Consider the following 27,498-nt stretch of genomic DNA (forward strand, 5'->3'; position numbering starts at 1 on the left):
ATGAAATGCACAGGGTTGAACACACATTGATTAGGAAAAGCTGTTGTTTATTACTCAGGCACGAGTTATATATGAGGTTGACAAAGGTTAAATACTGGTAAATAACACACTGGTATTATATATCACTGGACAACTCACCAGCTGGAAAGATCAGGTATAAAACTAACATTCAGGTTAAAACTGTCCAGTTCTGTGATTTTTGCTCTAATTTAGAACATTGATCAATAATGCTCATTGTAGATCAGATTGAGAATACCCTGGGTTCATAATGCTGAGGTGTTCTCAGATTCACATTTACGATTTATTCGTACAGCCCTGAGATATACGGTGTGCATAACTAAAAGGGTGGTAATGCTGGAGCAGGTCTCGCAGCGTTCTTTATACGCAACTGATGTTTCGAGCCTGACCTCTTCTTCAAAAAAAGAGACCGGCATCTGCGTCGAAGGCTGGGGGAAAGGGGAGGAGTTGGGAGGGGGAGGGGTCCAGACCTACAGACAAAAGGTGTTAATTGGATACGATCAGAGGACAGGTGCGAATTGATTTTGGCTCCCGTGAAAGGAGGCAGAGGGAAAAAAAGTGAGAGCAAGAGAGGAAAGGAGATAGGAGGAAAGATTGGAGGGGGGGGTCGGAGGGGGTTGGTTCTAACAGAAACCGGAGATGTTGGTGATAATGCCATCCAGTTGGAGGGAGCCCAGGCAGAAGATGAGGTGTTGTTCCTCCAATTTGCTAATGGGGCATGAGACCATGGACAGGCATATCACCAAGTGAATGGGATGGGGAATTGAAATGGGTAGCCACTGGGAGATCCATGCTGTTGCAGCGAGCAGTACCGAGGTGTTGAATGAGGTGATCTTCCAGTCGGCGTCCAGCCTCTCCGATTTCCGTTAGAACTCCCCTCTCCACCTATCCCTGTCTCCTTTCTTCTAGGTCTCTCCCCACCTCTCTCTCTTCCTTTTTCCCCCTCTCTCTCCTTTCACAGAGCCAAAATCAATCCACACTGACAGACAATATCACCACTGTTCGTGGTTGAAAAGTTTCTTCCCATCGCTTGTGGCCTGTTTGTGTCCCTGTACTGATGGAGTTAGCTTCCAACGTGGGCAACGCCTGCCTTTGCAAGCTGAAATTCCTTGTCACTCGCACCGTTCATCTCTTCTGTACCCTCTCAAGGTCCTTACTACCCTTTGCAAAGTGACCAGAGGTGGGCTCTGTCATCCAGCTGTGGCCATGTCAAATTTGGTCCAGGTTCAGCAAAACACTGCCTCTCATTCTCCATCTACTGTATCTCTCTCTCTCTCTCTCTCTCTCTCTCTCTCTCTTTCTCTCTCTCTCTTTGCTAGTAACTCTCCCTCTATCTCTCTGTCATTTTCTCTTTCACTCTCTACCTCTCTCTCTCTCTCTCTCTCTTCCTCTCCCCTCTCTCTCTCTGCCAGTCTCTCTCCCTCTTCTTTCCCTCTCCTCTCTCTCCCTCTCTCTTTGCTAGTAACTCTCCCTCTATCTCTCTGTCATTTTCTCTTTCACTCTCTACCTCTCTCTCTCTCTTCCTCTCCCCTCTCTCTCTCTCTGCCAGTCTCTCTCCCTCTTCTTTCCCTCTCCTCTCTCTCCCTCTCTCTTTGCTAGTAACTCTCCCTCTATCTCTCTGTCATTTTCTCTCTCACTCTCTACCTCTCTCTCTCTCTCTCTCTCTCTCTGCTTTTCCCTCTGCCTCCTTTCATTGAGCCAAAATCAAATTGCACATTTTCTTCTTTTGTCCGTAGATCCCTCTCTTCCCTTTCTCCCCAAATCTGTCTTTGTTTTTTGGCTCATACCTTGAAGAAGGGCTCAGGCCCGAAACATGGCTAACATGTCTTTACCTCCTGTGGACGCTGCGAGACCGGCTGAGTTCCACCAGCTTTTCTGTGCTTTTATTACAATCACATTGTCTGCAGACTTATGTGTTTCATTATTATCATATAACTAATTCACTGCTTATTAGTACAAAGGTTAGATCAGGCTGGTAAATAACACTGATGTGTTTTTAATGCAATAATTATTCATGTTGTACACTGATTAAAAATTCTTAGATTTATGATGAAAAACAGCTCACTACTAAATTTTACCAACAGATTTTGAACGGGCACTGGACACTCACTAACTTACCAACTTCATTCCAGTATGATCTCGTGAGTTTAGCAGCAATCTGCCTTTTGTTGTTTAATGTGAACATTAATGGAAGTTCTTTCCCTCTCCTTTATGCTGCAATCTCCCTCAGTCCGGGGCTTAGATATCGGGTCTACGGTCACGAAGGAAGAGTCAATGGATGTTCAGACTATGCCAGCAGGAGCCGGGGAAGAGGGCAGTGAGGAGGAGGAGGAGGAGGAGGAGGAAGTGGAGGAGGAGGACGAGGATGAGGAGGGGCCAGAAGTGGAGGCCCAATGGGAGAAGTTGTCGAGTCCCAGCATTACCCACGAGAATCTGACCCCATCATGGATCCCGGCGCCCTTTAAAGATCCGCTCGTCGAGTCCCAGGGTTTCAGCACATCTAGACCATATGAAACCCTTGTCCCTACTGACCCCCTCTCTCCTGAACAAACAACTCCAACCCCTGATGTGGACCAAAACGTGACCTTCCAAGTTACGACTGACGACACACTCTCAATTCCACCTACAGGTAAACCAACACAATTAGGACTTACCAAGTAATTTCACTCCAAGGAAGCTAATCATCAGACACTGTCTTATCCACAGGATAAAAACTTCCATGAGAACCCTCCCCTTATTTTTTTATATAGGTTTCTGAGGCCTTTCTGCACGTGGAAATCTTCTTTTTCTAGGTTGAGGACTTTTCACAAAGTTGCGGAGTGGTGGATCACTTTGCTTTTCTCCCACGATCCAGCCTCTGAAGGGGGCACTCGAAGGGGTCGCCTCCCTGTCCAAAGAGGGACTACAATGTCCAGGATTCATTCGTGACCTCCGGCCACTGTGCAGACAGCAGTTCATGCAAAAAACTGAAGCAGAGAGGACATAACCCCAGGCTGGGGTTAGGGGATGGCTGGTTTAGGGTGAGAATTGTGGGTCAAGTCATGTCTGGGGGCATTCAGAGAGGGTCTATTGGGCAGGGATGGCCACTCGGTAAGGGTAGACAATTAATGATGACATGCCCATTCGAAAAAGATTGGGGTTTTTAACTGAGCTCAAAGCAACATCAACTCAAAATTTGGGAGAGGATCAGAGAAACTTGTCTAAGACATTGATGAGGCCAAATTTGGAATATTGAGTGCTCAGTTCTGGTCACCTAGCTGCAAGAAGGATAATAATAAGATTGAAAGAGTGCAGATTTCCAAAATTGTTGCCAGGACTCGAAGAACTGAGTTACGGGGAAAGGTTAAACAGTTATTCCCTAGAGCGCAGAAGAATGAGGGGAGATTTGATGGAGGTATACAAAATTATGAGGGGTTTAAACAGAATAAATGCCATCAGGCTTTTTCCACTGAGGTTGGAAGAGATACAAACCAGAGGACATGGGTTAATAGTGAAAGAGGATAAGTTTGGGGGAAACTTCTTCACACAGGAGTGGTGGGAGCGCGGAGCAAGCTGCCAGCTGAAGTGGTAAATATGGGCTCAATTTCAACATTTAAGAAAAAAATTGGATGGGTACATGGATGGGAGGGGTGTGGAGGGATGTGGAGGGATGTGGATTGGGCGCAAGTCTGTGGGACCAGGCAGAATAATAATTTGGAACGGACGAGAAGGGCCAAAGAGCCTGTTTCTGTGCTGCAGTGTTCCATGGAGACTATTGTGGAAAAACCAATAGGTTTTAATTCACTTGAGAACATTGCATATCCTTACTGTTTGGTTGTCCTGCGCTGAGTTGTTGGGGGCTGTGGAACAGTCCCCTTTATACAGGAGCCTGTGGGGAGGGGCCACAGGTACAACCGGCCAAAAGGAATGCTTGACCAGATAATTTTACATTATCACACATGGTTCTGTGATGGAGGGGGGAGGATGTTTCCTTGGTGCACGTCCCCTGGAAGGGGCTAAAAGGGTCTTTCTAGCCAGAGGAAATGCTTCCTTGGGAAGGCATTCCCTGTTGCATTCGATTTGCGGCATGGTACCAGAGATCCCAGGGTGGGAGAAGGTCACATTAAACAGGGCAAAACCAAACCTACCTTGGGGGTCCTGTGAGAGTTATCCTGAGAGGGAGGTATGGAATACCATGGGGTGGGGAACCAAGCACAAGAAGTGGTTTCCCTGAGGTGGGAGCCTGTGAGGAGGTATCCTTGGTGTGGGGTCCCATGGGGAGAGTGATTTCCCCAAGGTAGTGTCCCATCTGGAGAGGGGGTCGCCAAGGGGTGGGATTGCTGGGGGAGAGGGGTTCCCCTGGGCAGGTTCCTGTGGGGTGAGGGCTTTCCCTGGGATGGGGTCCTGTGGGGAAGGGGATTCCCTGGGGTGGTGTCCTGAAGGGGAGGGGAGGGGTGGAGCGATGGGGTTTCCCTGGGGTAGGGCGAGATGGGAGAGAGTTTTCCCTTGGGTGGGGTGGGGTTGTATGCGGAGATGGGCTTCCCTGGGGTTGGATCCCATGAGGGGAAGGATTTCCCTGGAGTGAGGTCCCTGGGTGGAATGGTTTCCCTGGGGTCAGGTCCATGGAGGTAGGGATTTCCCTAGAGTGGGATTCTGTAGGGTTTTCCTGGGGTGGGGTCCTTGGGGAGAGGTGTTTTCCAGGACAGCCATGTCAGGATATCCATGACTCAAGGGGAGTGTTTCTCTGCCCATCCTCTCACTGCTCTCTGTCCTGCCTGCAGCCTCCAGCGACCGAGCTGCCACCTTAGGCAATGTGTCAGCGGAAGAGGTGACGGCCAGGAGCCTCCGTCTCTCCTGGACAGTCAGGGGTGGCATCTTCAACTCCTTCCTCGTCCGGTACAGGGAGGCCTCAGGATCGACTCGCTGGCAGGAGCACAAGGTTCTGGGCCACCTCCGCTCCCTGCTGCTCAAGGGTCTCCGGCCCGGCACCAAGTACTCCTTCCTCCTGCATGGCGTACAAAGGGGGCAGCGGTCAGAACCCCTCTCCCTGCTCGCCACCACAGGTATGGGCTCCCAGGGGCAGCTGGGAGGGCGCTGGGTACCGGTCAGTTATCCTGCTGGGACACTGACCATCTGGTGGCACATCACAACCTCTCTGACATGCTCACAGTCCCTCTGACACAACCACAGGCCCTCCTTCACACACACAGCCCTTCTGACACATCCACGGCCCCTCCAACCCTCAGCACTCTGCATAATCAAGCCACTGTCCCTCGAATCGTTGACACCCATCACTGCAATATCCCTGTCTCTCTCCTCGGGACCCTGTACACAGAGTTTCTAATCCCCACCCCAGATAGTAGACCCAGTGTCCTCTCTGTTGACCCCTGCCCCATTCCTTCCATTGACCTGCTCGGCTGCTTCCTTCCCCTTGCTGTTTCAATCTGAAGTCCCAATCTCATAAGACCATAAGATAAAGGAGAAGTAGGGCATTTGGCACATCCTGTCCGCCCCTCCCCTCCATTCCATTCTCCCACTCAACCCCACTCCCCAATAACCCATGATATCCTGACTATTCAGATAGCTATCAACCTCTGCCTTAAATACACCCAATGACTATACATCCAGTGACTGTTAAAATGCTTTAATGTTCCCTTCAAGATCCTTTGGAGAAAACCAAGACCGCAGCCAAACTAGACACATTCGTTGTGTCGAACATTACAGACAGCTCCTTCCTATTGGCCTGGAGCACAGTGAGGCGGTTCGACTCCTTCCTCATCCATTACAGAGCTGCAGGGTCGAAGGATGTGCAGAAGGTCAGGGTGGCTGGTGACCTTCGATCCTTCGTCATCACTGGTCTGAAGCCGGGCACCAAGTACACCCTTTACCTATTCGGGATCTCATCTAACCAGCGCACAAAGCCCATCAGCAGCACAGGTAATTCATAGCAGGTAGACATGGTGGCTACTCAGCTCATCAAGGCTAGCCCAGCAACTTTGATAGAGCAATCCTATCATATGCATCATTTTGCCATCTTTCCCTCAAATGTTTAAGCAATTTTCTAGAAAGTTGCAGCTCGATAAAACTCTAGTGAGACCACACTTGGAGTGTTGCATTCAGTCTGGGTCCGTCATTAGAGTGGAGAGGGTGCAGAGAAGATTTGGCAGGATGCTGTCTGGATTGAAGGGCATGTTTTCTGAGGCAACGTTAGGGCTTTTCTCTTTGGAATGTAGAAGGATGAGAGGCAGCTTAATAGAGGTCTACAAGATGCTGAGGTGCAGAGATAAGATGGACGGCCAGCGCCGTTCTCGTGGGGCTGTAGTAACAAACACCAGAGGAAATCAGTTTAAGGTGAAGGGAGGAAAGTTGAGGGGAGACGTCAGGGGCAGGTTTTTTTTCATGTAGAGAGTGGTGGGTTTTTACATGCAGTTTGCTCTTGTGACAAAGTTCAACCATTTTGGATAAAAATTAAAAACTTTTTGGAAGATTTATTTAAGATCAAATTACCATTGGATCCATTAATCTTTTTGTTGGGTTACACTGTATCTTTGACTTCTGGTTTGAAGTTGGATAAGTTTCAGATGGCATTTGTTCGTCATGTGGAATTGAACGTGACTCGTTGGCACAATGAGTTAAAATCCTGTATTTATTTGGAGAAGATATAACTTGTATAATAATTGCTCTTTTTTTTGTTAAGATGTGGTCGCCTTATTTGAAATTTATGGTTTTGGAATTAACTTAATTCTTTTTTTGGTATTATAAGTTTGACGCATCACACAGCATATGTAATTAATTGATATGATTTTTTTTTGGTCTCCTTGAGGGGTTAGTTGGGGTTGGGAGAGGGAGGATGAAGTTTTTTTTTGTGTCTGTGTTCTAAATATGTATAAATAAAGTTTTCAAAAAAAAAAAGAGTGGTGGGTGCCTGGAATGCCTTGCCAGGGTGGTGGTGGAGGCTGAAACATTGGGGACACTTAAAAGACATGAGGAAGGGAAATATGGTTGTGTGGTATGGAAGTTATAGATTGTTGAGTAGGTTTATATAGGTCAACACAACATCATGAGCCGAAGGGCCTGACTGTTTTCCCTCATGGCACCTTGATTTTCTGCCAGCCCTCTTAAACCAATGACTTATGGCAAGTATCCCACTGTCCCACGCTCTCCCGACAGCCCGCCCTCGGACCCCACACTGATCCCACTGCCCCGCGCTCATTTTGCTTTTCACCTTTTTTCGTAAAAGTGAAAATCCTCCAAATTTCCTTCAGTTAGTGAAGGAAGGTACTCATGTAAGTCTTTTGTAAAAATGAAGTGGTGTAAAGCCCACTTTTGAAAAGTGGGGGTTATCTATTCCATCTGGGCACTCTCCAACCAGATGGCATTAACATCCACTTCTCCACTTTCAGTTGGTCCCCTTCCCCAAGTCTTTCTTTCTCCCCTTCCCTCTGTCTTCTTTCCTGCAGCTCCCCACCCCATTCCCTCTCCATTCAGTGACCTTCCCCCCACCATCTGTCAGCCTGTGCTCCTCCCCCTGCCCCTTTTCCACCCCCTGCATTTTATTCAGGTGCCTGTCTGCTTTTTGCTTCTACCTTGATGAAGGGCCCAGCCCTGAAATGTCAGTTCCCCTTTGCTTTCTGTAGATGCTTGCTGAGTTTCTCCACTGCATTTGTATATTGCTCTGCAGTCACAGCCTCTCTAGAATTTCCTGCTTCACTCCACTGACAATTCTGGTTTCTGTTCCCAGCTACCACAGGCAAAGCCCGCATGAGACTGGGCAGATTGTCAGTCCTGAACGTCACGTCTAACTCCATCCGCCTCTCCTGGACCGCGGACAGAACCTTCGACTCCTACATGATCCAGTACAGGGTGCGAGGATCGCAGGAGACCCGGAACGTCACGGTGGCTGGCGGGAAGAGAGGGTACCTCATCGTGGGGCTCCGACCCTCCACCAGATACACCGTCTATCTCTATGGGACCTCGGGGTCGGTGCGCACCCAGCCCCTCACCGCCCACGTCACCACCACAGGTACCTCTTTTGACTCAGAAACACGTTTGAAAGGGAAATCATGGAAGTGTAAATGTGATTCTGTCAATGTTTGCAATGTCTCCCTCCTTCCCATCGGAATGGCAGTGAGAAGGTGGAGCGGGGAATTTTAATCTGATTTTCACCCCCCCTCCCCACAAATTGCCCTGAGAGATTGGATGGGACGCTCATGCAGATTTCGGAGATGTCCCCTTCGGTTCGCCATATACCTGGTCCCCACAGTTCTGTTCTTGTCCTTCCACTGCCATCTTTTTCCCCTTCATCTGCCTCTGTCCCTTCCTCCTTCTCCCTTTTCCTACCTCCTGCTCCCATGGACTATGGGGCTGAGGGCATCTTCTTCCCACACTGGAGAAGAGGGAAATTGACAGGAGGGATAGGCCTGGAGGAAGGAATGGACATGGGAGAGGAGGCTGGGAACAAGGAGGAGGGGAGGATAGGGAAGAGGGAGAGGCGGTTGGGAGCAGTGAGGAGGCAGGAGGGGAGGTGAGAGATCAGAGAGGAGTTTGGAGATAGGGAAAGGGCGGGAGAGGAGGGACGGGAGAGGGGATTGGGGACAGGAGGGGCAGGTGGGAAGGTGAGGGGCAGGGAGAGGGGATTTGGGGTCAGGAGGGTGCAGGAGAGGAGATGAGGTACGTGAGGGGATAGGGATTAAGGAGGGGGTAGGAGAGAAGGTGAGGGGCGGGGAGGGGATTGGGGATAGGGGATTGGAGATAGGGAGGGGGCGTGAGTGATGGTGAGAGGGGATTGGGGACAGGAGGGGGGAAGTTGGAGAGATGAGGGACAGGGAGAGAGGATTGGGGACAGGGAGGGGCAGGAGGTGAGGTGAGGGACAGGGAGAGGGGATTGGAGATAGAGAGGGGGAAAGAGGGGAGGTGAGTGATGGGGAGAGGGGATTGGGGAGAGGGAGGGGGCAGGAGGTGAGGTGAGAGATGGGGAGAGGGGATGGGGTTAGGAAGGGGGCAGGTGGGTGAGGTTTGAGACAAGCAGGATGAGATTGGGGATAGAGATGGATGTGGGAGGGACGGTTCAGAACAGAAATGCTTCCTCCTCCTTTGACTTCCTCCCATTCAGCTGCCTCTGTCGTGGCGCAGACAGGGATGACCAACCTCGTCGTGTCCAACGTCACATCAAACTCACTTCAGCTCTCCTGGGAGTCTGCATGGGACTACGACACCTTCCTGGTGGAATACCAGGCAGCAGGTCAGGAAGCCCAGAGCACTACAGTGACCGGGAACCTCCGCAGCAAGCTGCTGTCATCCCTGCAGCCAGCCACTGCCTACACTATCGACCTGTACGGACTGTCTGCCGGGACACGTTCCAAGCCACTGACCACCGTGGCCACCACAGGTAAGGTTATCTCTCGCTTAAGTGAGCTGACTCTCCGTCAACAGGAGATGTCGGTTACATTGATACAGCACCTCTGGGGCTGGGCACTGAGGTTCCCATTCTATTGGATGCCATCGCCCCTCATTTGTACTCCTCCTTGTTATCTTCTCTCGCACGCTCATCAACTGTTGCAACCAATGTTACTGCACTACAGGAAGTTAAACACAAACGTCTGCAGACATTGTGATTGAAATAAACACGAGGCTGGAGAAACTCAGCAGGTCAAACAATGTCCTTTATACAACAAAGATAAAGATGCAGAACCAACGTTTCGGGCTTGAGCCCTTCATCAGGGAGTGAGCAAAATGTAGGCAGCACCCAAATATAAGGTGGAACAAGGGGCAGGAGGTGGATAAGGGAGGGAGGGCACAGCAGCAAACGGGCAGGGGGTGGGTTGGCTCTGTGATTGGAGAGGGTAGGGGGTGGCGAGCTGGAGGAAAGAAGGCAAAGCGAAAGGAAAGGCTGATGACATCAATGTCCATGCCGTGTGTTTGGAGAGTGCCCAGATGGAAAATCGAGTGTTAACCGGTTTTTCAAAGAGGGATGTCCACATGGAGGGGGCTGCTGGCAACGGCGGTGGAGGCAGATGCAATAGAAGACACGATTAGATAGGTTCCTGGAACTGAGAAAAATGGTGGGGATGGGGGGGTGTGGAGAGGGTTTACACAGTTGGGAAATTCATGGCAGTTGTTAGAGTGGGTGATTGGGTCAGCACAACACTGTGGGCCAAAGGGCCTGTACTATGTTGTAGGTTTGTATGCTCACTCATACACACATACACATACACACACACACACACACACACACACACACACACACATACAAAATACACAGTGCATAATATCACATACACATAAAGATATAATTTTTAAGAAATATATATAAATATTTTGGGATGATTTACTTGGTCACTCAACACTGTTCATCAATCTCGCAGCCTATGGGAAGAAGCTTAATTTTGATGCTTCTGTACCTCCTTCCTGACGGTGGTGGGTCAAAGATCCTGTGTGCTGGATGGAAAGGGTCCTCTGTAATCTTTGAGTCTGATTTAAAGCAACGATTTTGGTGAATGTCGTTGAAGAGGAAAAGGAGACCACAGTGATCTTCTCAGCCATTTCTATGACCCTCTGTATTGACTTTGTACAGAGTCTTGGTAAATGTGGACAATGGAATGTCACAGCCAAGCCACACATCTTTGTGACGTTGAGGAAACTGGAGAAGCCAGCCCTAGCCTCTGTATTCTCAAGGAGAACGGCACACGGAATCCCCCCGAGGTCAGGATCAAGGCCTAGTTTCTGCACTGTAATGTTCTCTGTTTCTATGTACAGCAGCTGGTCTGCCGTCATGCCACCCTCCACGGAGAAGGTGAAGGAATGGAGGGGCAAAGAGCAGGCTCAGAGAGGAGTTACTGGAGAAAGCCGCAGTAGGGAGGTGTGCATGGGCTGGAGGAGCTTGTGGAGATTGGGGATGGAGGGGCAGGAAGGGGGTAAGGTCATGGATGGTCTAACACAAAGATGGGTAACTGTGAACGGGTAAAGATGTAACCCTATGTGCTGGTACACCACCGGCCTACTGCAGGGGGCAACCTCTGTACCTGCAGGAGTGTAAGGGGACAGGGCAACACCTGGCCAGCTGTCAATCAGTCGGCCTGAATGGATCAAGCCCCACTCGGTCAGGTGTCAATCACCCTCCGGGATATAAGCTTGCGCCGGCCTCCTGAGGCCTCACTCAGAGTTACTGCAGCCAAAGTCAGCCTGGCTCTGTGGAAGTCTTTGTGGATTAAAGCCTGTTGTACAGTCTTTATCTTTATGTGTGCCTGATTCTGGCTAACAGTGCACTACACCCTAACCCTCTGATCTCATTAAAATTAAAGCTGAAACTCTGAGACAAATACACTGCACAATAAAGATTTTGCTTCTGAAACACTTTTGGGTGCATCTTAAGGATTCTAGGCTGCTAATCACGAAAATAATCTTAAAACCTTCCATCATGTACTGTTTTTTAGTTACAGGTATACCCTGCTTTACAAAACTCGAGCATTCCTATGAAACCTTTCGTGAGCCGAAATGGTGTAAAATGAAGATTTATTCACTACTATTGGAGGTTATTTACATAAAAGCGAAAACCTATTCAAATCCTTTCGTAAAAGCGAACATGGCTTTCTTGGTAAAAGCGACTATTGGTAAAACGGGGCATATCTGTATAGCCTATTTTTGTCATTTCCTGTCATATTTTAAGTCTACTAGTATATTGCCCACAAAGCAATCTGTTTTGGTCAGTCCACACTTGCCTGGGCAAGTACTTAGTGCAAGTATTGTCTTAGGTCTGGGCATGGTTAGTCAGGATAGATGCAGACAGGCTATAAAAACAGCTCACATATACAGCTGCTGTGCATTACATTGATATAGATTGAATGCATGTTGATGCACATGTTCTTCAGGCAACAGCACAGTGAGTGTACGCACCAATGACATTTATTGTCTTCAGGAAGATTCAATACAGAAATTCTGTTACATTTGTGGTGAGAATACATTTAAGGCTCAAAGACACAGCATGACTGCACTTATTGAGAAAGCCTATGAGTTCTACTTCAGCTGTACAATTGGTGATCCAGATAAACTCTGGGGTCCTCACTTTGATTATGCAACATGTGCAGTCAACCTGTGAGCATCAGGATGCAATTATACATGCTAAATTTAATGGAAGTTCATTTAATGTTTCTCCAACTTCCTACGTGACACAGGAAATCTGAAATTATCTTTATGTTCAGCTTGAAGTTATCTCTCAGAATCCCAATTTTTTTTTCAGGAGGCAAACCTTTTGGAAAAATATTAGTGGTCACGTAATATTGGTTGAGAAAGGGAAATGGAAGAGTTAAATATAGGGTGGCAGTGCGATGAAATTGATTTATGAACAGCAAAACCATATGGTGTATGGTGGTAGGGAAGGGGGTTCAGAAGCTTGGAGGTGTCAGAAGTGCTGTTGTGCTTTGGACAGAGAGGGGACAGAGAGAAGCAGTCTAATGGTCTGACCTGGAGCTGTGTTGAGTCACTGAGGAAGGTATACACAACAGAAACTCCTGCAAATGAAGGGGAGAATGATGCAGTAAAAGCCAGGAAGAGCAGCTGTGGATCCAGATGAAGGAGCTTCATCTTGGACAGCGTAGATGTTGGCGCAGCACTGTTACACCGCCAGCAATCCAGGTTCAAATTATGCACCTATCTGGAAGGAGTTTGTGCATTGTCCCAAACTCTCTAAAGAGTTTGCACATTCTCCCCGTGTCTGTGTGGGTTTTCCCTGAGTGCTCCAGTTTCCTCCCACTCTCCAAGTACAGGTTAATTTGGGTGTAATTGGGCAGCACAGGTTTAAATAGCTGGAATCAGCTTCTACCATGCTATAAATAAAATTTAAATTTAATATTTTTTTTCGAGGTATGGCACAGTTTCTGGCCCACATTCAAATACACCCATGTGACTAATTAACCTACAGACCCCGCTCATCATTGGAGGGTGGGGGGAAACCGGAGCACCCAGGGGAAAACCCACGCAGAAATGGGGAGAATGTGCAAACTCCTTAGAGGTAGCGGCAGATTTGAACCCAGGTCACTGGCGCTGTAACATTTTTGCACTAATCAAGGAAGCCACTGTCTTAACAGAAATTAGACTCAGGATCAGTACCCATGGATTGGAGGGTAGCTAATGTTACCCCACTATTTAAAAAGGGGGATAGAGAAAAAGCGGGGAATTATAGGCCGGTGAGCCTTACATCAGTAGTGGGCAAAATGATGGAATCCATTATTAAGGATGTAATAGCGGAGCATATGACTAGCAGAGAAGGGATCGGACGGAGTCAACATGGATTTACAAAAGGTAAATCGTGCTTGACAAATCTATTGGAATTCTTTGAGATGGTGACAGGTAAAATAGATGGGGGAGAGCCAGTGGATGTGGTATACCTGGACTTCCAAAAGGCCTTCGATAAGGTCCCGCATAAACGACTGGCTTCCAAAATCAAGGCTCATGGGATTGGGGGCAAAGTATTGATGTGGATTGAGAACTGGCTGGCAGGTAGAAGACAAAGAGTTGGGATAAATGGCTCGTTTTCTGAGTGGCAGGCGGTGACCAGTGGGGTGCCACAGGGATCTGTACTGGGACCCCAGCTGTTCACAATTTACATTAATGATCTGGATGAGGGGATTGGATGTAATATCTCCAAATTTGCAGATGACACTAAGCTAGGAGGGGTTGTGTGCACGGAAGAGGGGGTCAGGAAGCTGCAGTGTGATTTGGATAAATTGAGGGACTGGGCAGATACATGGCAAATCCACTACAATGTGGATAAATGTGAGGTTATCCACTTTGGTAATACAAACCGGAGGGCAGATTACTATTTGAATGGCAATAGATTAAGAGATGGGGAAGTGCAGAGAGACCTAGGGGTACTTGTACGCCAGTCTCTGAAGGCGAGCATGCAGGTACAGCAGGCGGTTAAAAAGGCAAATGGTATGTTGGCCTTCATATCAAGAGGGTTTGAGTATAGGAACAAGGATACCTTACTGCAGCTGTACAGGGCCTTGGTGAGACCCCACCTGGGAGTATTGTGTGCAGTTTTGGTCACCTTATCTAAGGAAGAATGTTCTTGCAATGGAGGGAATGCAGAGGCGATTCACCAGGCTGATACCTGGAATGGCAGGAATGACTTATGAGGAAAGATTGCGCAAATTGGGATTGTACTCGCTGGAGTTTAGAAGATTGAGAGGGGATCTCATAGAGACATATAAAATTCTGGCAGGACTGGACAGAGTGGATGCAGATGGGAAAATCCAGAACCCGGGGCCATGGTTTGAGGATAATAGGCAAACCATTTAGGACCGAGATGAGGAGGAATTTCTTTACCCAGAGGGTGGTGAATCTGTGGAATTCATTGCCACAGAGGGCAGTAGAGGCAGGTTCATTAAATATATTTAAGAGGGAATTAGATACATTTCTTCAGTATAAGGGTATTAAAGTTACGGAGAGAAGGCGGGGACGAGGTACTGAACTTTAAGATCAGCCATGATCTCGTTGAATGGCAGAGCAGGCTCGATGGGTCGAATGACCTACTCCTGCTCTTATCTTCTATGATTCTATGTTTCTATGAAGCCCACCACCACGACCACCACCACCCAACCCTAGTGGTGGCACTGATGGGGGGTTGCAGATCGCACCAGGTGACACCATCGGGGTGGGGGGGGGTGGGGTGACACCAAAATGACTGTCTATAAAATTTTTGTGCAGTGTTTCTGAAGAAATCTGTTAAATAAAAATATCCCTGTCATTCGTTATAGCCCAGCTGACATGCATCAATATACTTACACAGCTAAAACTTGATACTCATTTACTTATTTTCAATATTTTTATTGGATTTTAAAGAAATTGTGCATCTGGAATCCATTAATCAATGGTAATATAGGAAAAAGAATCTTGTTACGAGCCCAGAGGACTCCAAAAACCAGCAGCAAGGCAATGGTTACTTAAACAAAAATGTTTTTAAATTTCTTCAAACCTCAATATTTAATTTATTACTACTAACAACTTAGCCTCACTTAGCCCCCTTCTAATTCTAAGCACACATGCATGTAATGTTTATGTGTTCAGGGAAGTTCTTTGCTTCACTGTCCAATCATTCAATTTTCACTTCTCCAAGCTCAATGGGATCAGGCAATTTTCATACTGTGCACAGAATTGAACATTTATGATCTTCACCAGGCTCCAGGGCTTTAACTTAAATTGTGACCGCAAAAGGTCTTTGTTGGTTTCAGAGATATACATTGGACACACATGCATAAATGGATCTCCTTTAATCAGCCACTTCAATGTCTTGTTGGAGAAACTTGGGTTTTCCAAAAGATAACCTCTTCTTCCAGGTGACCACAGAGAGTTCTTCTTTTTCCCCTGTTTCAGGAGAAACACATGAACCAGCCACATCCTCTTGTAATTGACTACAAGGGTTTAGAATAAGCTGAACTCAGAACTCAAGACCTGTCTTCAAATGGGGTCTTATAGCAGGATTGCAAAATTTGCAGATCCCAACACCAACTCCTGCTGTAAACTGACTGTTTTTCTCTCTTCAAAGAGAATAGCATGTGTTTTTTTCTCTCTACTTGCAAACCCACATGACCCCTCTGAGAACAGTAAACTTCAACCAGGCTTGGATCGCTGGCATCTACAAAAGATTAAGCAGAGCCTGGACATCTGTTCCTTGAAGACAATAGTCCATTTCGATTTCACAAATTCAGTCCAATTAACACCTACTTGTGACATCTTCGTAGGCACTCTTCAAAGTCACTGTAGACATGGAGTCTCTGCTTCAGCATAACTCTTGCATTACAAATGAATTGTCTGTTTGTGAAGTGTTACTCAGATGTCTATTGTGAAGTGTGACCTAAACTAAACCCCGACAATCTATACCTTTTAAAGATATATTTTATCATAATTTTATTAATCCAATCCGTAACAATATACAGAAAAACTCCATTATATAAGAAAAATAAAACTATTATATATAAAATCAATGTCATAACAGACGGAGTGAAAAAAAGTAATAAACACTTAAATAATTGTAACACATGGCTAATTGAAAAGGATTTTAAAAAGTAAATATTATACTGTTCTACAAATTCAGGAGGGGGATCAAGAAGGGGGTACCCTTCCCTTCTGGAATTATTTGGTAAGAACATATAATTTCACTGCCATTAAAACACAATCTCACAAAGCAAGATCCAAGTAATCTTATAAATTATGAAAATAATTGATAGCAAGACCCCATAAACTTAGAAAATTTAAATCCGTTAAAATAGAACATCTGATTTTTTTTCCAAAGTTTGTCATCATATCGGATAGCCATTGAGTGCAAGTAGGAGGGACAGCATCTTTCCATCTCATCAGTATGGAATGTCTAGCAATAAGGGAGGCAAAAAAGATGACATGTTAAATTAGAGGATTGGGTATCAGATTTACATTGAGAACTAAAGTATGAAAGTTATCTTCCCAAAAAATGAAAAGAGAGGAACAAAACCAAAACATATGTAGCAAAGGACCCTCTACAGCAGGGGTGTCAAACTCAAATTCACCGAGGGCCAAAATTAAAAACTTGGACTAAGTCGAGGACCAAACTAAATATTTATTGAAAATTTTCAACAACATCTGCATGTTTTCTCTCAACATATGTAATGTTAAACTTTTTCTTATTAAAATAAATGTTTAATAATAGTTTTGGTTAAACTCTTTCCATAAGAAGCATTAACAAATAAGAAATAAAATATTCAATAAATAATATTTCTCTCTAGCCTTTAAGCCAAGGATCGCATGTTGCCGAGAAGCATGCCAGGGAGCGGAGGTCTGCAGGGAGCCCTCCCCAGCCCAGCCAGCAAACCCGAGCGGCATCCCCCCCCCACACCCTCTCCCTCCTCCGCCCCCGCCTCGGCCTGCCGCAACCGCCACCAACAACCCAAGTTGAGTCCCCACTGGTCTCGCCATCTCACCGGGAATACCGTGAGAGCGGTGGAACTCGTCCGCGACCTCCACCCCAGCAGAAAGTCCGAGGCCCAGCAGCACCCGCCCACAGATGAAGCTCAAGGAGACGCGGAGGTGACCCACCACGTCCAGCCACATGGAGCTAGGCGGCGGGTCCGTTGTAGCTAGGTGGCAGGTCCATTGTAGCTAGGTGGTGGGTCCGTTGTAGCTAGGCGGTGGGTCCGTTGTAGCTAGGCGGCGGGTCCGTTGTATCGGCGCTGCTGTGAATATCTAATTAACTTTCCCGTTAACTATATCGGTGTACTGCTGTGCCTGCTGTGGAAGTGCTAAAAACTACTATGGTGGTGCTTGCTGCTGTGCATGTGCTATACTTGCGCGGCGGCCAGCGGGCCAACTCTAAGATATATTTAATATGATCTTGTGGGCCAAATTTGGCCCACGGGCCAGAGTTTGACATGTGTGCTCTACAGTCTTACACCCATCACTTTTCAAGGAAACCTTTGAGTAAAATTTAGCCAAATGAACTTTAGAAAAGTAAGCTCGATATACAACCTTAAATTGTGAAAGCGAATGTCGGGCACACAAAGAAGATGAATTTTAATTTATGTTTTGAACCTTCTAATGCGTTCTGGTCAAAGCTATCATTATTACCTAATGACAACAAGACTTTGAATCCCGCGGTTTCCTCTGCACGTGCTATAACCAAGCGCTGTTGTTTTCGTTGCTGCTGGTGTTCTTATAGTTGCTGCTTTTGTCAAATTTTCTGGTGTTTTAGTTACAATCTTGTGGTCATTAGTATTTGTTTTCTTACCGAATTTTCACTTTAACTACATGCAATGATGTAAATGTAAATACGTTTAGACTGTGCGTATGATATTGTAATTTGAAGGAGTCATTTTAATTTTTCTAGTTGCTTATCTCACTCGCATTGCCACTACATTCATTGATATACGGGAATTACGATTTATGAGTGTAACGGATTTGTGTTAATATTAATCTTTAATGTTAAGTTATAGAATTATATATATTTTAGTGAGTGAATTGTGGGCTGGATTCAGGTTCACACATTTAGATTTTACAGACACAATTATTCTCAGAGAGTCCTTTTGAAGTGGAAGCTGGCTGATCTCAAAGACAAAAAGTCTGTTAATGTATTGTTCTGCTGGAAGCTTGTTTGCTTGAGAGGTCTGCCAATTCAGAACTGCAAACAGTCTTAAAAGTTTTGTGACTGTTCTACATTAAGAACTCAAAACAATAGATGTTTGATCAGAAGCAGCTGCCAGCTGATCAACAGACAGTTTGGAGTCCGTTGGCTCATAATTCATACTTTTAAAGTGGCTCTAAGTAGACAGAGATGCTTTTAGTATATAAAGGTATAAAGGTTCCATTATTGTAATACTACATTTAAAATGTAACATACATGAATTTTTTTAACTTTTGTCCACCATAAGGCAGACAGAGAGTCACCATTTTGTCCAGCGCCCCTCACAGAAAGCTACAGCACCGGGTGATCCTAGACGGTCTCCCCTCCAAGTACTGAACAGCCCTGAGCCTGCTTACCTTCCGAGATCAGACGATCTCAGGCATATTCATATATGTGAAGTGACTTCAGAAGGCCATCTGCCATGATTCATGCTTTTAGAGAAATGAAACAGAAATGATATCACGTGTCATGTGATGAGACTTTTGGAGATAAAGTTATTACTGGAACCAGAGGCATTTTGGGCAGAAGAAGTTGGCCATCCTGTGACTAAGACAGGATCGAAACATAGTAACCAGAAATGGTGCTGTTACATGTTATTCCTGGACAAAGGGGAACAAAAAATAAGTGGCTCTTGAAGGAGGAAGACCACTTCTGACTGTGTCTTTAAGATAAAGAGGGCAGTCCTTTCCTATTTGACCACTTGGTTTAACCCTTGTCTGGGTTTGTGAAATTATCGTGGAAGAAAATAGCCATTTTGCTGTCTCTTTGGAAGAGAGAGCAGATGTATTGTGGAACACAGATTCCAAAACCTCCATGCAAGGGAGAGAAAATTGTTGGTATGAAGAAACATTGCTCTGAAAAAAACTCCTCAAAAGAAATGCATGAGTTTTAAAGAATGTCTGATAACTTGATGTTTCAACATACTTCATTATTGCTTTGGAGCAACAATTTAAAGAAATTGGAAGCCTCACACTTACTCCATAATTGCTTTTTGAATAGCTGTCAGGACTCTGAGTTTCAACACAGAAGCTTTCTGAGACTGAACTTTAAAAATCATCTCTTGAATCAAGATTAAACTGGAGTGGTTTGGGTTTTAACACACACACACATTGCACATAGTGGGGTCAACTTTAGAGTTCAGTAAGAAGAGTTATTAATAATTATTAATAAAAATTATTTGATTAAAAACCATTGTCTTGGTTTATTACTGTTACAGCTGATCTAGTTCGTAACATTAGTACAAAAACATTACCAAAGATTCTGTATAGTCTGATACGGGAGGTCTATTTGGTGGGGTGAGACCATGAGTTACCGCACCGGGTATCCCAACCCTAATGACCCCACTGGGTGGTGAGGCAGGCAATTGTGCAGGCCTGTATTGTGGGGTTGCGCTGTGCTGAGCTGGCGGAAAGAAGGATTTTCTTTTTCCATCTGTCACCAGGGTCATTTCCTGGTGATGCCTTGCAGCTGTCGGTATTTAGGGCACTGCATTCCATCCTGCTTCCTTCATCTCTTGTCAGACTCTCCAGCTTTCTTGAATAAACACCAGGAAGAGCCGGCTCCAGCAATTAAACTGCAGACATCCCGAGGTCCGTTAGTATCCAGGGGCAACGAGGCTTGCAGAGTTCAACCATTGAATTCTGGGCCCAAGATGGCAGCGCCTGTTTTCGAGGAGTTGCAGACTCCGAGGGAGCAGCAGAGCAATGCAGAGGACCAAAAACAGGAGAGAACACCTCCAATAGCTCAGTGGTTAGAGCACTGGCCTTGTACACCAGTGGTCGTGAGTTCGATCCTCGCTGGGTCCTCATTTCTGTGAAGGGCACTAGACAAAGTGGTGACTCTCAGTCTTCCTTATGGTAGAAAAGGTTAAAGAATTTCATGTGTGTCACATTCTAAATTAGAGATGCATGGATGACCCTACTAGACAGTGACCCATGGCAGCGGACCAGCAAGGGATTCAGCGGCCGATAGACCTTACTGGATGATGACAACAGCAACGGACCAGTAAGGGGCTGAGCAGCTGAAGGACCCTACATGAAAGGTGACCACTACAGCGGACCAGCGAGGGGTTCATCGGCTGATGAATTTTAGTTGGAGAACCAGCATGGGCTGCAGGCTGCTGGAGGCTGGCCAATTGTGATCTCTTGCCTGTTGAACCATGCTCCTCCCCTTGCCCCTTCTTCCCTCCTCCCCCACCCTACCTTGACAGGCCCGAAATGTCGATTATATATCTTTACCTCCTATGGATGCTACAAGACCTTCTGAGTTCCTCCAGCATTTTTGGGTTTGTACTAGGATGGGGTGATTTCAAGTATCTCACGGTATCTTACGGGGGGGATCAAGAAAAGCTGAGGAGTGGCAGAGAGGCGAAAGGGTACTGTAGAGAAGCTGGTGAAGGGAGGGAATGATCAGTGGGAGGGGGGAAGGGTGGGGAATAAAGAAAACTGCGACTTGGTAAAGAACTGGAAACAGTGGAACCGGAGAGGTTGGGGTACCAAAAATCAGTACCGGTGGCTCCACCACACATATCCATGAGTCAGACCAGATGGCATGAGAGCAGAAATAGGCCATTCAGCCCATCAAGTCTGTCCTGCCATTAAATCATGAGCTGATCCATTTTCCCTCTCAGCCCCACTGCCCAGCCTTGGATGCCCTGGCTGATCAAGAACCTATCAATCTCTGCCTTAAATATATGCAATGACCCGGCCTCAGCAACCGCCTGTGGCAACAAATTCCACAGTCTCTCCACCCTCTGGCTGAAGAAAATCCTCCGCATCTCTGTTCTAAGCGGACGTCCTTCAATCCTGAAGTTGCGCCCTCTTGCCCTGGACTCTCCCACCAGGGGAACAACCTTTCTACATTTGCTCTGTCTATGCCTTTCAACATTCGAAATGTTTCAATTAAATCCCCTCTCACTCTCATAAATTCCAACAAGTACAGGTGAAGAAGTGTCAAACACTCCTCATATGATAATCCTTTCATTCCTGGAATCTTCCTAGTGAACCTCCTGTGAGTGAGATTACCTTGCTGGAAGTTATTTGGCTCTCTGTTTGACGTCAGTCAGCCAATCCTCAATCCATGCAAATATTTTCGTTCCGATTCCACGCGTGGAGTAAATTTTCAATTGGAACTTCCTGGAATACCGTCTGCAAATCCAAAGGCATTATATCTATGCCCCTGCTCTGTAATAAATTTGTCAACATGATTTCCCTTTCATAAACACTGCTCGAACATGCCATGATTCTTGAAAAGGATCCAGCATTTTTCCAACGTCGGGGTGTCAGGCTAACCAGTCCTGTTTTCAGTTTTCTACCTTCCTAGTACATGGATCACAACATTTGTGACTTCCTCGTCCGCTGAGATTTTTCCACAATGGAGGGAACTTTGGCTCTTTCATTCTGTCCCAACGATTGCCTTGCATCAGTGGGCCCATTTTTTTTTGTTAATTATTAATGTTTAAAAATTAAATATAGATATACAGTGTGGTAATAGGCCCTTCTGGGCGGCATGGTTAGAGTAGTGGTTAGTGCAACACTCTTACAGCACCAGTGACCCAGGTTCAAATCTGGCACTGTTTGTAAAGTTTGTATGTTCTCCCCGTGCCTGCGTGGGTTTCCTCCAAGCTCTCTGGTATCCCTCCACCTTTCCAAATGCACGGAAGCCGTAGGTTAATTGAGGTATGTGGGTGGCACAGACTCATGGGCCAATTGGCCTGTTACTGTGCTGTATTATCTCTAAATTTTAAACTTTAATTTTTGGAGGGTGGGAGGAAACTGGAACATGCAGAGGAAATGCGTGCAGGCATGGGGAGAGCTCACAAACTCCTTACAGTCAATGCGGGATTCGAATATGGTTGGCTGGCACTGTTGTGCTAACTGCTATGTTCTCCATGCTCCCCTTCTCCACCAACTCACGGGCAGACGTGCCCTGTCAGCTTTTGTTCCATTCAGTGGAGTGTGGTAACAGTAAAGTTACTGCTAGTGTGGACCCAGAAGAGCAGGGAGCAGAGAGCAGAGACACAGCGCTGCTCCACAGGGTCCAACCACCCAAAACTGATGCTGTTGGCTCTGTGCGGGATATAAATGGTCTGTGAAAGGAGCCAAAGTTGTTTTTTTATACTCCTGTAGCCGCGGAGGACTGTGCCCAAGATGGTGATGCCTGTAGTGAACCATAAGGGGTTGCAGACTCCGGGGGGAGCATTGGACCAGGGCAGATCACCAGAAACGGGAAGAACAATCCCCCTACCCCTCTTGAGAAGGAGGAGCAGAGGAGAAGACCCTACAGAGAAGGTGACCAAGGCAGCGTACCAGTGAGGGGCTGAGCTGCCGAAGGACCCACACAAGCTGTGGGCTGTTAGTAACGCGGTCGAAGGGTCCACCCGGATTGCGGGCTGCTGAAGACTGGCTCATGGGAACCAGGTATCAGAACCGGGATTCGAGAGGGTGCTGAGGCCTAGAAGGGCTCCTGAGGGGTCCTCAGGCGCTCAAGGCTTCCTGATCGCATTGGAAGTTTGGACCTGGAGCTCAAGGTGGTCGATGGTCCATCGATCGATCGGGAGTCCGTGCGGCAGCAGAGGCAGCGGGAGCACTGGAGGCGAATCCACGGATGCTCAGTGTCTCTGAAGGGACTCTTTTTTGCTTCTCTTTCTCCTATTGTCAGGGGTGCCAGGCAATTCTAATGACGACTCTTTGTTTGCCTTACGGCAAATGGAAGTTGAAGTAAATCATGTATGTTATATTTTAATGTATTATTACATGACAATTGAATCTTGAATCTTCAGTTCTGATTCTTCCATCTCTATCAGCTCATGCCATGAACCCCATCCCTATTGATCAACAACACTCCTTCCAAATCTTCAGTACCCAGTAATGTATCTTTACTCCACAGAGAAGGACCAGGTACAGCCAAGTGAGGCCATCAAACCGGACACCCTCTCTCTCTCCAACATCACCACCGGTTCCTTCCGAATCTCTTGGAAGATGAAGAAGGTCTTCGATTCATTTTTCATCCTGTACGGAGTGCAAGGCTCAGAGGTGATGCGGAACCTCTCGGTGACGGGGGACCGCCGTTTTGTGGTGATCAAAGATCTCAGCCCTGGCACCGCCTACACCATCCGTGTCTACGGGGTATCTCCCAGAGAGCACAGCAAGCCCCTCACCGCTGTGGTAACCACCAAAGGTATGGCTTTAACCGAAGGGTGGCGGAAACCAAACACCAATGTCTTCGGGGAACTTTGCACCTAACACATTTAATGTGAGCTCAACAAGCCAGTCAAATCACAGAGGAACTTGGGTCGTGCAGCGCCCATAGGAAATAAAGATATGTCACTGGCGTTTCAGGCCTGGGCCCGTCTTCAAGGTTCAACAAGCTGGCCTTGGTCACATCGTTCATTTACTGTGTTTCAGACTGAGATAATCTTTCAGCAATAGTCTTTGCTCTCTACACAGTCTCACATATGGGATTTATATATCCCTCACACACTGGATCTACACAGCCTCAAACACTGGATCTACACAGTCCTCACACACATCCCTCATACACAGAATATACACAGTACTCACATACAGGATCTATATAGTCATTACACATAGGACCTACACCACAGTCCTCATACACAGGACCTATAGAAGAATTTGTGAGTACTTGTGCATGAATCACAAAAGGTTGGTTTGCGGGTGCAGCAGGCGATCAAGAAGGCAAGTGGAATATCAGCCTTCTTTGCTGGAGGGATTGAATTTAAGAGCAGGGAGGTTCTGACGCAACTGTGCAAGGTAATGGTGTGGCCTCATCAGGAGAACTGCATGCAGTTCTGGTCTCCTGACTTGAGGAAGGATGGACTGGCTTTGGAGGCAGTGCAGAGGAGGTTCACCAGGTTGATTCCAGAGATGAGGGGCTTGGCCTATGAGGAGAGATTGAGTCATCTGGGACTGGACTCGTTGGAATTTAGAAGAATGAGAGAGGATCTTGTAGAAATGTATAAAATTATGAAAGACAGAGATAAGCCAGTGATCAGGACCGGGGTTTGAACCCTGAGCTACGTGTAAGGAGTTTGTACGTTCTCCCCGTGTCTGCGTGGGTTTTCCCGGGGCCTCTAGTTTCCACCCATCGTTCGAAACATACCGGGGTTGTAGGTCAATTCGGTGTAGTGGGCTCATGGTCCGGAAGGGCCTGTTATGCACAGTATGTCTAAATTTAAATTTTTAAGTTTAAATCAGATCAGCCATGATCTCTCATTGAAAGTGGGAACAGGCTCAATGGGTTTAATGGCCTATTTTTTTATGTTCTTATGCACCACCCCTCATCCTGAACCCCACAGAGAAGTGTATCCAATGGAAAGAGATCACTCCCGTCTCAGGCCCAGTCAAAGACCCTTGTGTGTGTTTTGTTTCCACAGTAAAAGGCAAGGTGAAGCCCAAAAAGCTATGGAGCCTGTCGGTCTCCAGGGTAAGCACAGACTCCATCCGCCTGGTCTGGAAGGCGGAGAGAGGCTTTGATGCCTTCCTGGTGCGGTACAAAGAACACATCAGTGGGGTGACGCAGAATGTCACAACAGACGGCGGACGGCGGGCATTGACCCTCATGGACCTTCAGCCCGGCACCAAGTACACAGTCTACGTCCATGGCCTGGTGAACGGCCAGCGGACCAGACCTCTCAGCCGTGTCATCGCCATACCAGGTACTGAGCTACAGCCAGTGCATTGGGGAGGGCGCTGGATTTCCCCCCTTGCTTTCCTCGCATGCACATCTGCCATCGACTCTCTCCCTAATGGGAGAACTCGGAAGCTGCCAGGGGGAGGTGCCTCAAGCTAGTCTTTAGCTGAGGCCCAAGGCCTAGCATGGGGAAAGGAGACAGGGACTGGGGGGTCAATGCAACGTGGGACAATATCCCCTTCCAGCACCCTGGAGGAAAGATGGCTATTAAGTCACTCAGGTTCAAGTTTATTCTCATCTAACTGGATGAAACAGCTTTTCTCTGGTACGTGGGGCACTCTCAATGCTCAGTACATAGTAATCACATGTATTCATTAAGATAGCTAAATATTTTACTTGGTTACAGGTAATGTTCATCAATCTCACAGCCTGCAGGAAGAAGCTATTCCCCAGCCTGGTCGTCCTGATTTTGATGCTCCTGTCCCTCCTTCCTGATAGTAGGGTGGGGGGGGGGGGGGGGGGTCACAGATCCTGTGTGCTGGATGGAAAGGGTCCTCCATAATTCTTTGAGCCCAATCTCGGTTGGCTTAACATTTAGTGCAGCACCGTTACAGCACCAGTGATCGAGAGCAGGGTTTGAATCTCGCACTGTCTGTAAGGCGTTTGCACATTTTCTCTGTCTCTGCATGGGTTTTTCCCCGGGGGTGGCTCCAGTTTCCTCCCACCATTCAAAATGTTCTGGGGAAGGTTGTTGGTTTATTGGGTGGCACAAGCTTGTGGGCCAAAATTCAAAATAGATTTTAAATTTAAGCAACGTCTCCAGTGAATGTCATCAGTAGAGGAAAGGGATGTCCCAGGGATCTTCTCTTCTCAGCCATTTTGATGACTTTATGCTGGCTCTGCCATTCCTGCCTGACCTTCTACCTCCTGGCCTGCACCCACACCCCGTGCCCTTTCATTCCCTCAAAGTTCATGGTTAACGGCAGCACGGTTAACGTGGCGGTCAGCACCGCCGACCCAGGTTTGAATTCACCATGGTCTGTAATGAGTTTGCACGTTCTCCCTGCCACCTGTCTGATTTCCTTCCAGGTGCTCTGGTTTCCTCCCCTGTTCCAAACATGTACGGGGTGGGTAGGTTAATTGGGGTATAATTGGATGGCACAGGCTCATGGACCAGATGGGCCTGTTGGGGTCTCTGAAGTGAAAATAAACTGAGGCACCAACTCTTTGGGAAGAGAAGTCCAAACATTCCCAAATCTGAGTGAAGAAATTCTTCTTCATTTCTGCTTCTCACCATTGTGATGCGACCACTATGTATGTATGGGCTTGCCCACCCCCTGAACCTGTGACTCCTCCTTCCCAGATATCCCCATAAAGGTTGTAACAGCCAAACCCCTCCCTCAGTGCCTGCCTTGGGACCGGGCCAGCAACATGCAAGCTGTGCTGACACTTTAAGGTGATTAAAGCCTATTCATCATGATTCTCTGTCTGATTGTGGTTGACTGGCAGTACAACCTTCAAGCTCTGCCCTCACTTACGGACTCCTCAAACATTCTGGGAATTCATAGTGTAAATCCCATTCCAGTGCTTCCCAAGGGACCACCTTAAATCCAGGGAAATTGATCAATCCTTTTGGACTGTCCTCATTTGGGAAGGCTCGCTTAGTTGATCTCTCTTTATATCTGCAGCTACCACGGGGAAAGGCCCAGTGAGGCTGGGCGGTGTGTCAGCCGCCAATACCACCGCCACTTCGACTCACCTCTCCTGGACCGTAGACAGAACCTTCGACTCCTACCTGATCCAGTACAGGGTCCAGGGAACACAAGAGATCCAGAACATCACGGTGGCTGGCGGGAAGAGAGGGTACCTCATCGTGGGGCTCCGACCCTCCACCAGATACACCATCTATCTCTATGGGATCTTTGGGTTGGTGCGCACCCAGCCCCTCACCACCCACATCACCACCACAGGTACTGTGGAGCAGGCCACAATGTGAATATGTCTCCACATATTTTCAGGAACAGGGCAGAAAGCTGGTAGCAAAATGGGAAAAAAATTGAGAATTAATATCAAGAATACCAACTAAACAGAATTAGAATGATGTTCATCCGCCATCTCTCTTCGATAAATCGCCCATCACATTCCATGTCGAGTCAACCCAGGGTGATCAGCGAACAAATATTTGGTTCGTTAGGCCAAAAGTTTCAGCCCCAACAAGGAGGGTGGCTTTGAGGGAACACTAGATGTTTGAGGTGGAAATACCGGAACCTGTGGCTCAGGTTCAGGATCGAAGAGCTTCTGCTTGGAAGGGAGATGCGGAGGAATGTCTTGAGTCAGGGGGTGGAGAACCTGTGGAATTTGTTGCCACAGCCTGTTGTGGAGGCCGGATCATTGCAGAGATTGATAGGCTCTTGATTAACCAAAGATTCTAGGAAGAAGGCCGGGCTGTGGGGCTGAGTGGGAAAGTGGAACAGCTCTATGGAATAGCAGGGCAGACTCGATGGGCTGAATAGCCTATTTCTGCTCTTATGTCTAATAGTCTCTTACGAGACCCAAATGTTCAATGTGGGGTTGATCGATAGGTCAAAAGCATGAAAAACAGACCTTGGGACAGACTGTTTATGCAGGTCACTTCCCTTGGTAACGCATGTGGGGTTTCCATGGGGGAAATGGGACACAGGGAAGCAATTCTGTTTCTATAATTT

The 27,498-nt window shown here is 47.1% G+C and overlaps 1 protein-coding gene across 1 annotated transcript in view; it reads left to right on the plus strand.

Annotated features, from left to right (window-relative positions):
* Positions 1–27,498, plus strand: part of LOC138753014 (tenascin-X-like) — a 161,621-nt gene that overhangs the window by 28,851 nt on the left and 105,272 nt on the right. Inside the window, exons 29-37 of the mRNA XM_069915608.1 lie at positions 287–529; positions 2,249–2,647; positions 4,779–5,060; positions 5,659–5,934; positions 7,739–8,020; positions 9,110–9,385; positions 23,030–23,320; positions 24,537–24,818; positions 26,482–26,763. Of these exons, the coding sequence (XP_069771709.1) occupies positions 287–529; positions 2,249–2,647; positions 4,779–5,060; positions 5,659–5,934; positions 7,739–8,020; positions 9,110–9,385; positions 23,030–23,320; positions 24,537–24,818; positions 26,482–26,763 (2,613 nt within the window). The remainder of the gene's footprint in view (positions 1–286; positions 530–2,248; positions 2,648–4,778; positions 5,061–5,658; positions 5,935–7,738; positions 8,021–9,109; positions 9,386–23,029; positions 23,321–24,536; positions 24,819–26,481; positions 26,764–27,498) is intronic.

The sequence above is a fragment of the Narcine bancroftii genome, chromosome 2, assembly GCF_036971445.1.
Source record: "Narcine bancroftii isolate sNarBan1 chromosome 2, sNarBan1.hap1, whole genome shotgun sequence".
Taxonomy (NCBI): Eukaryota; Metazoa; Chordata; class Chondrichthyes; order Torpediniformes; family Narcinidae; genus Narcine; species Narcine bancroftii.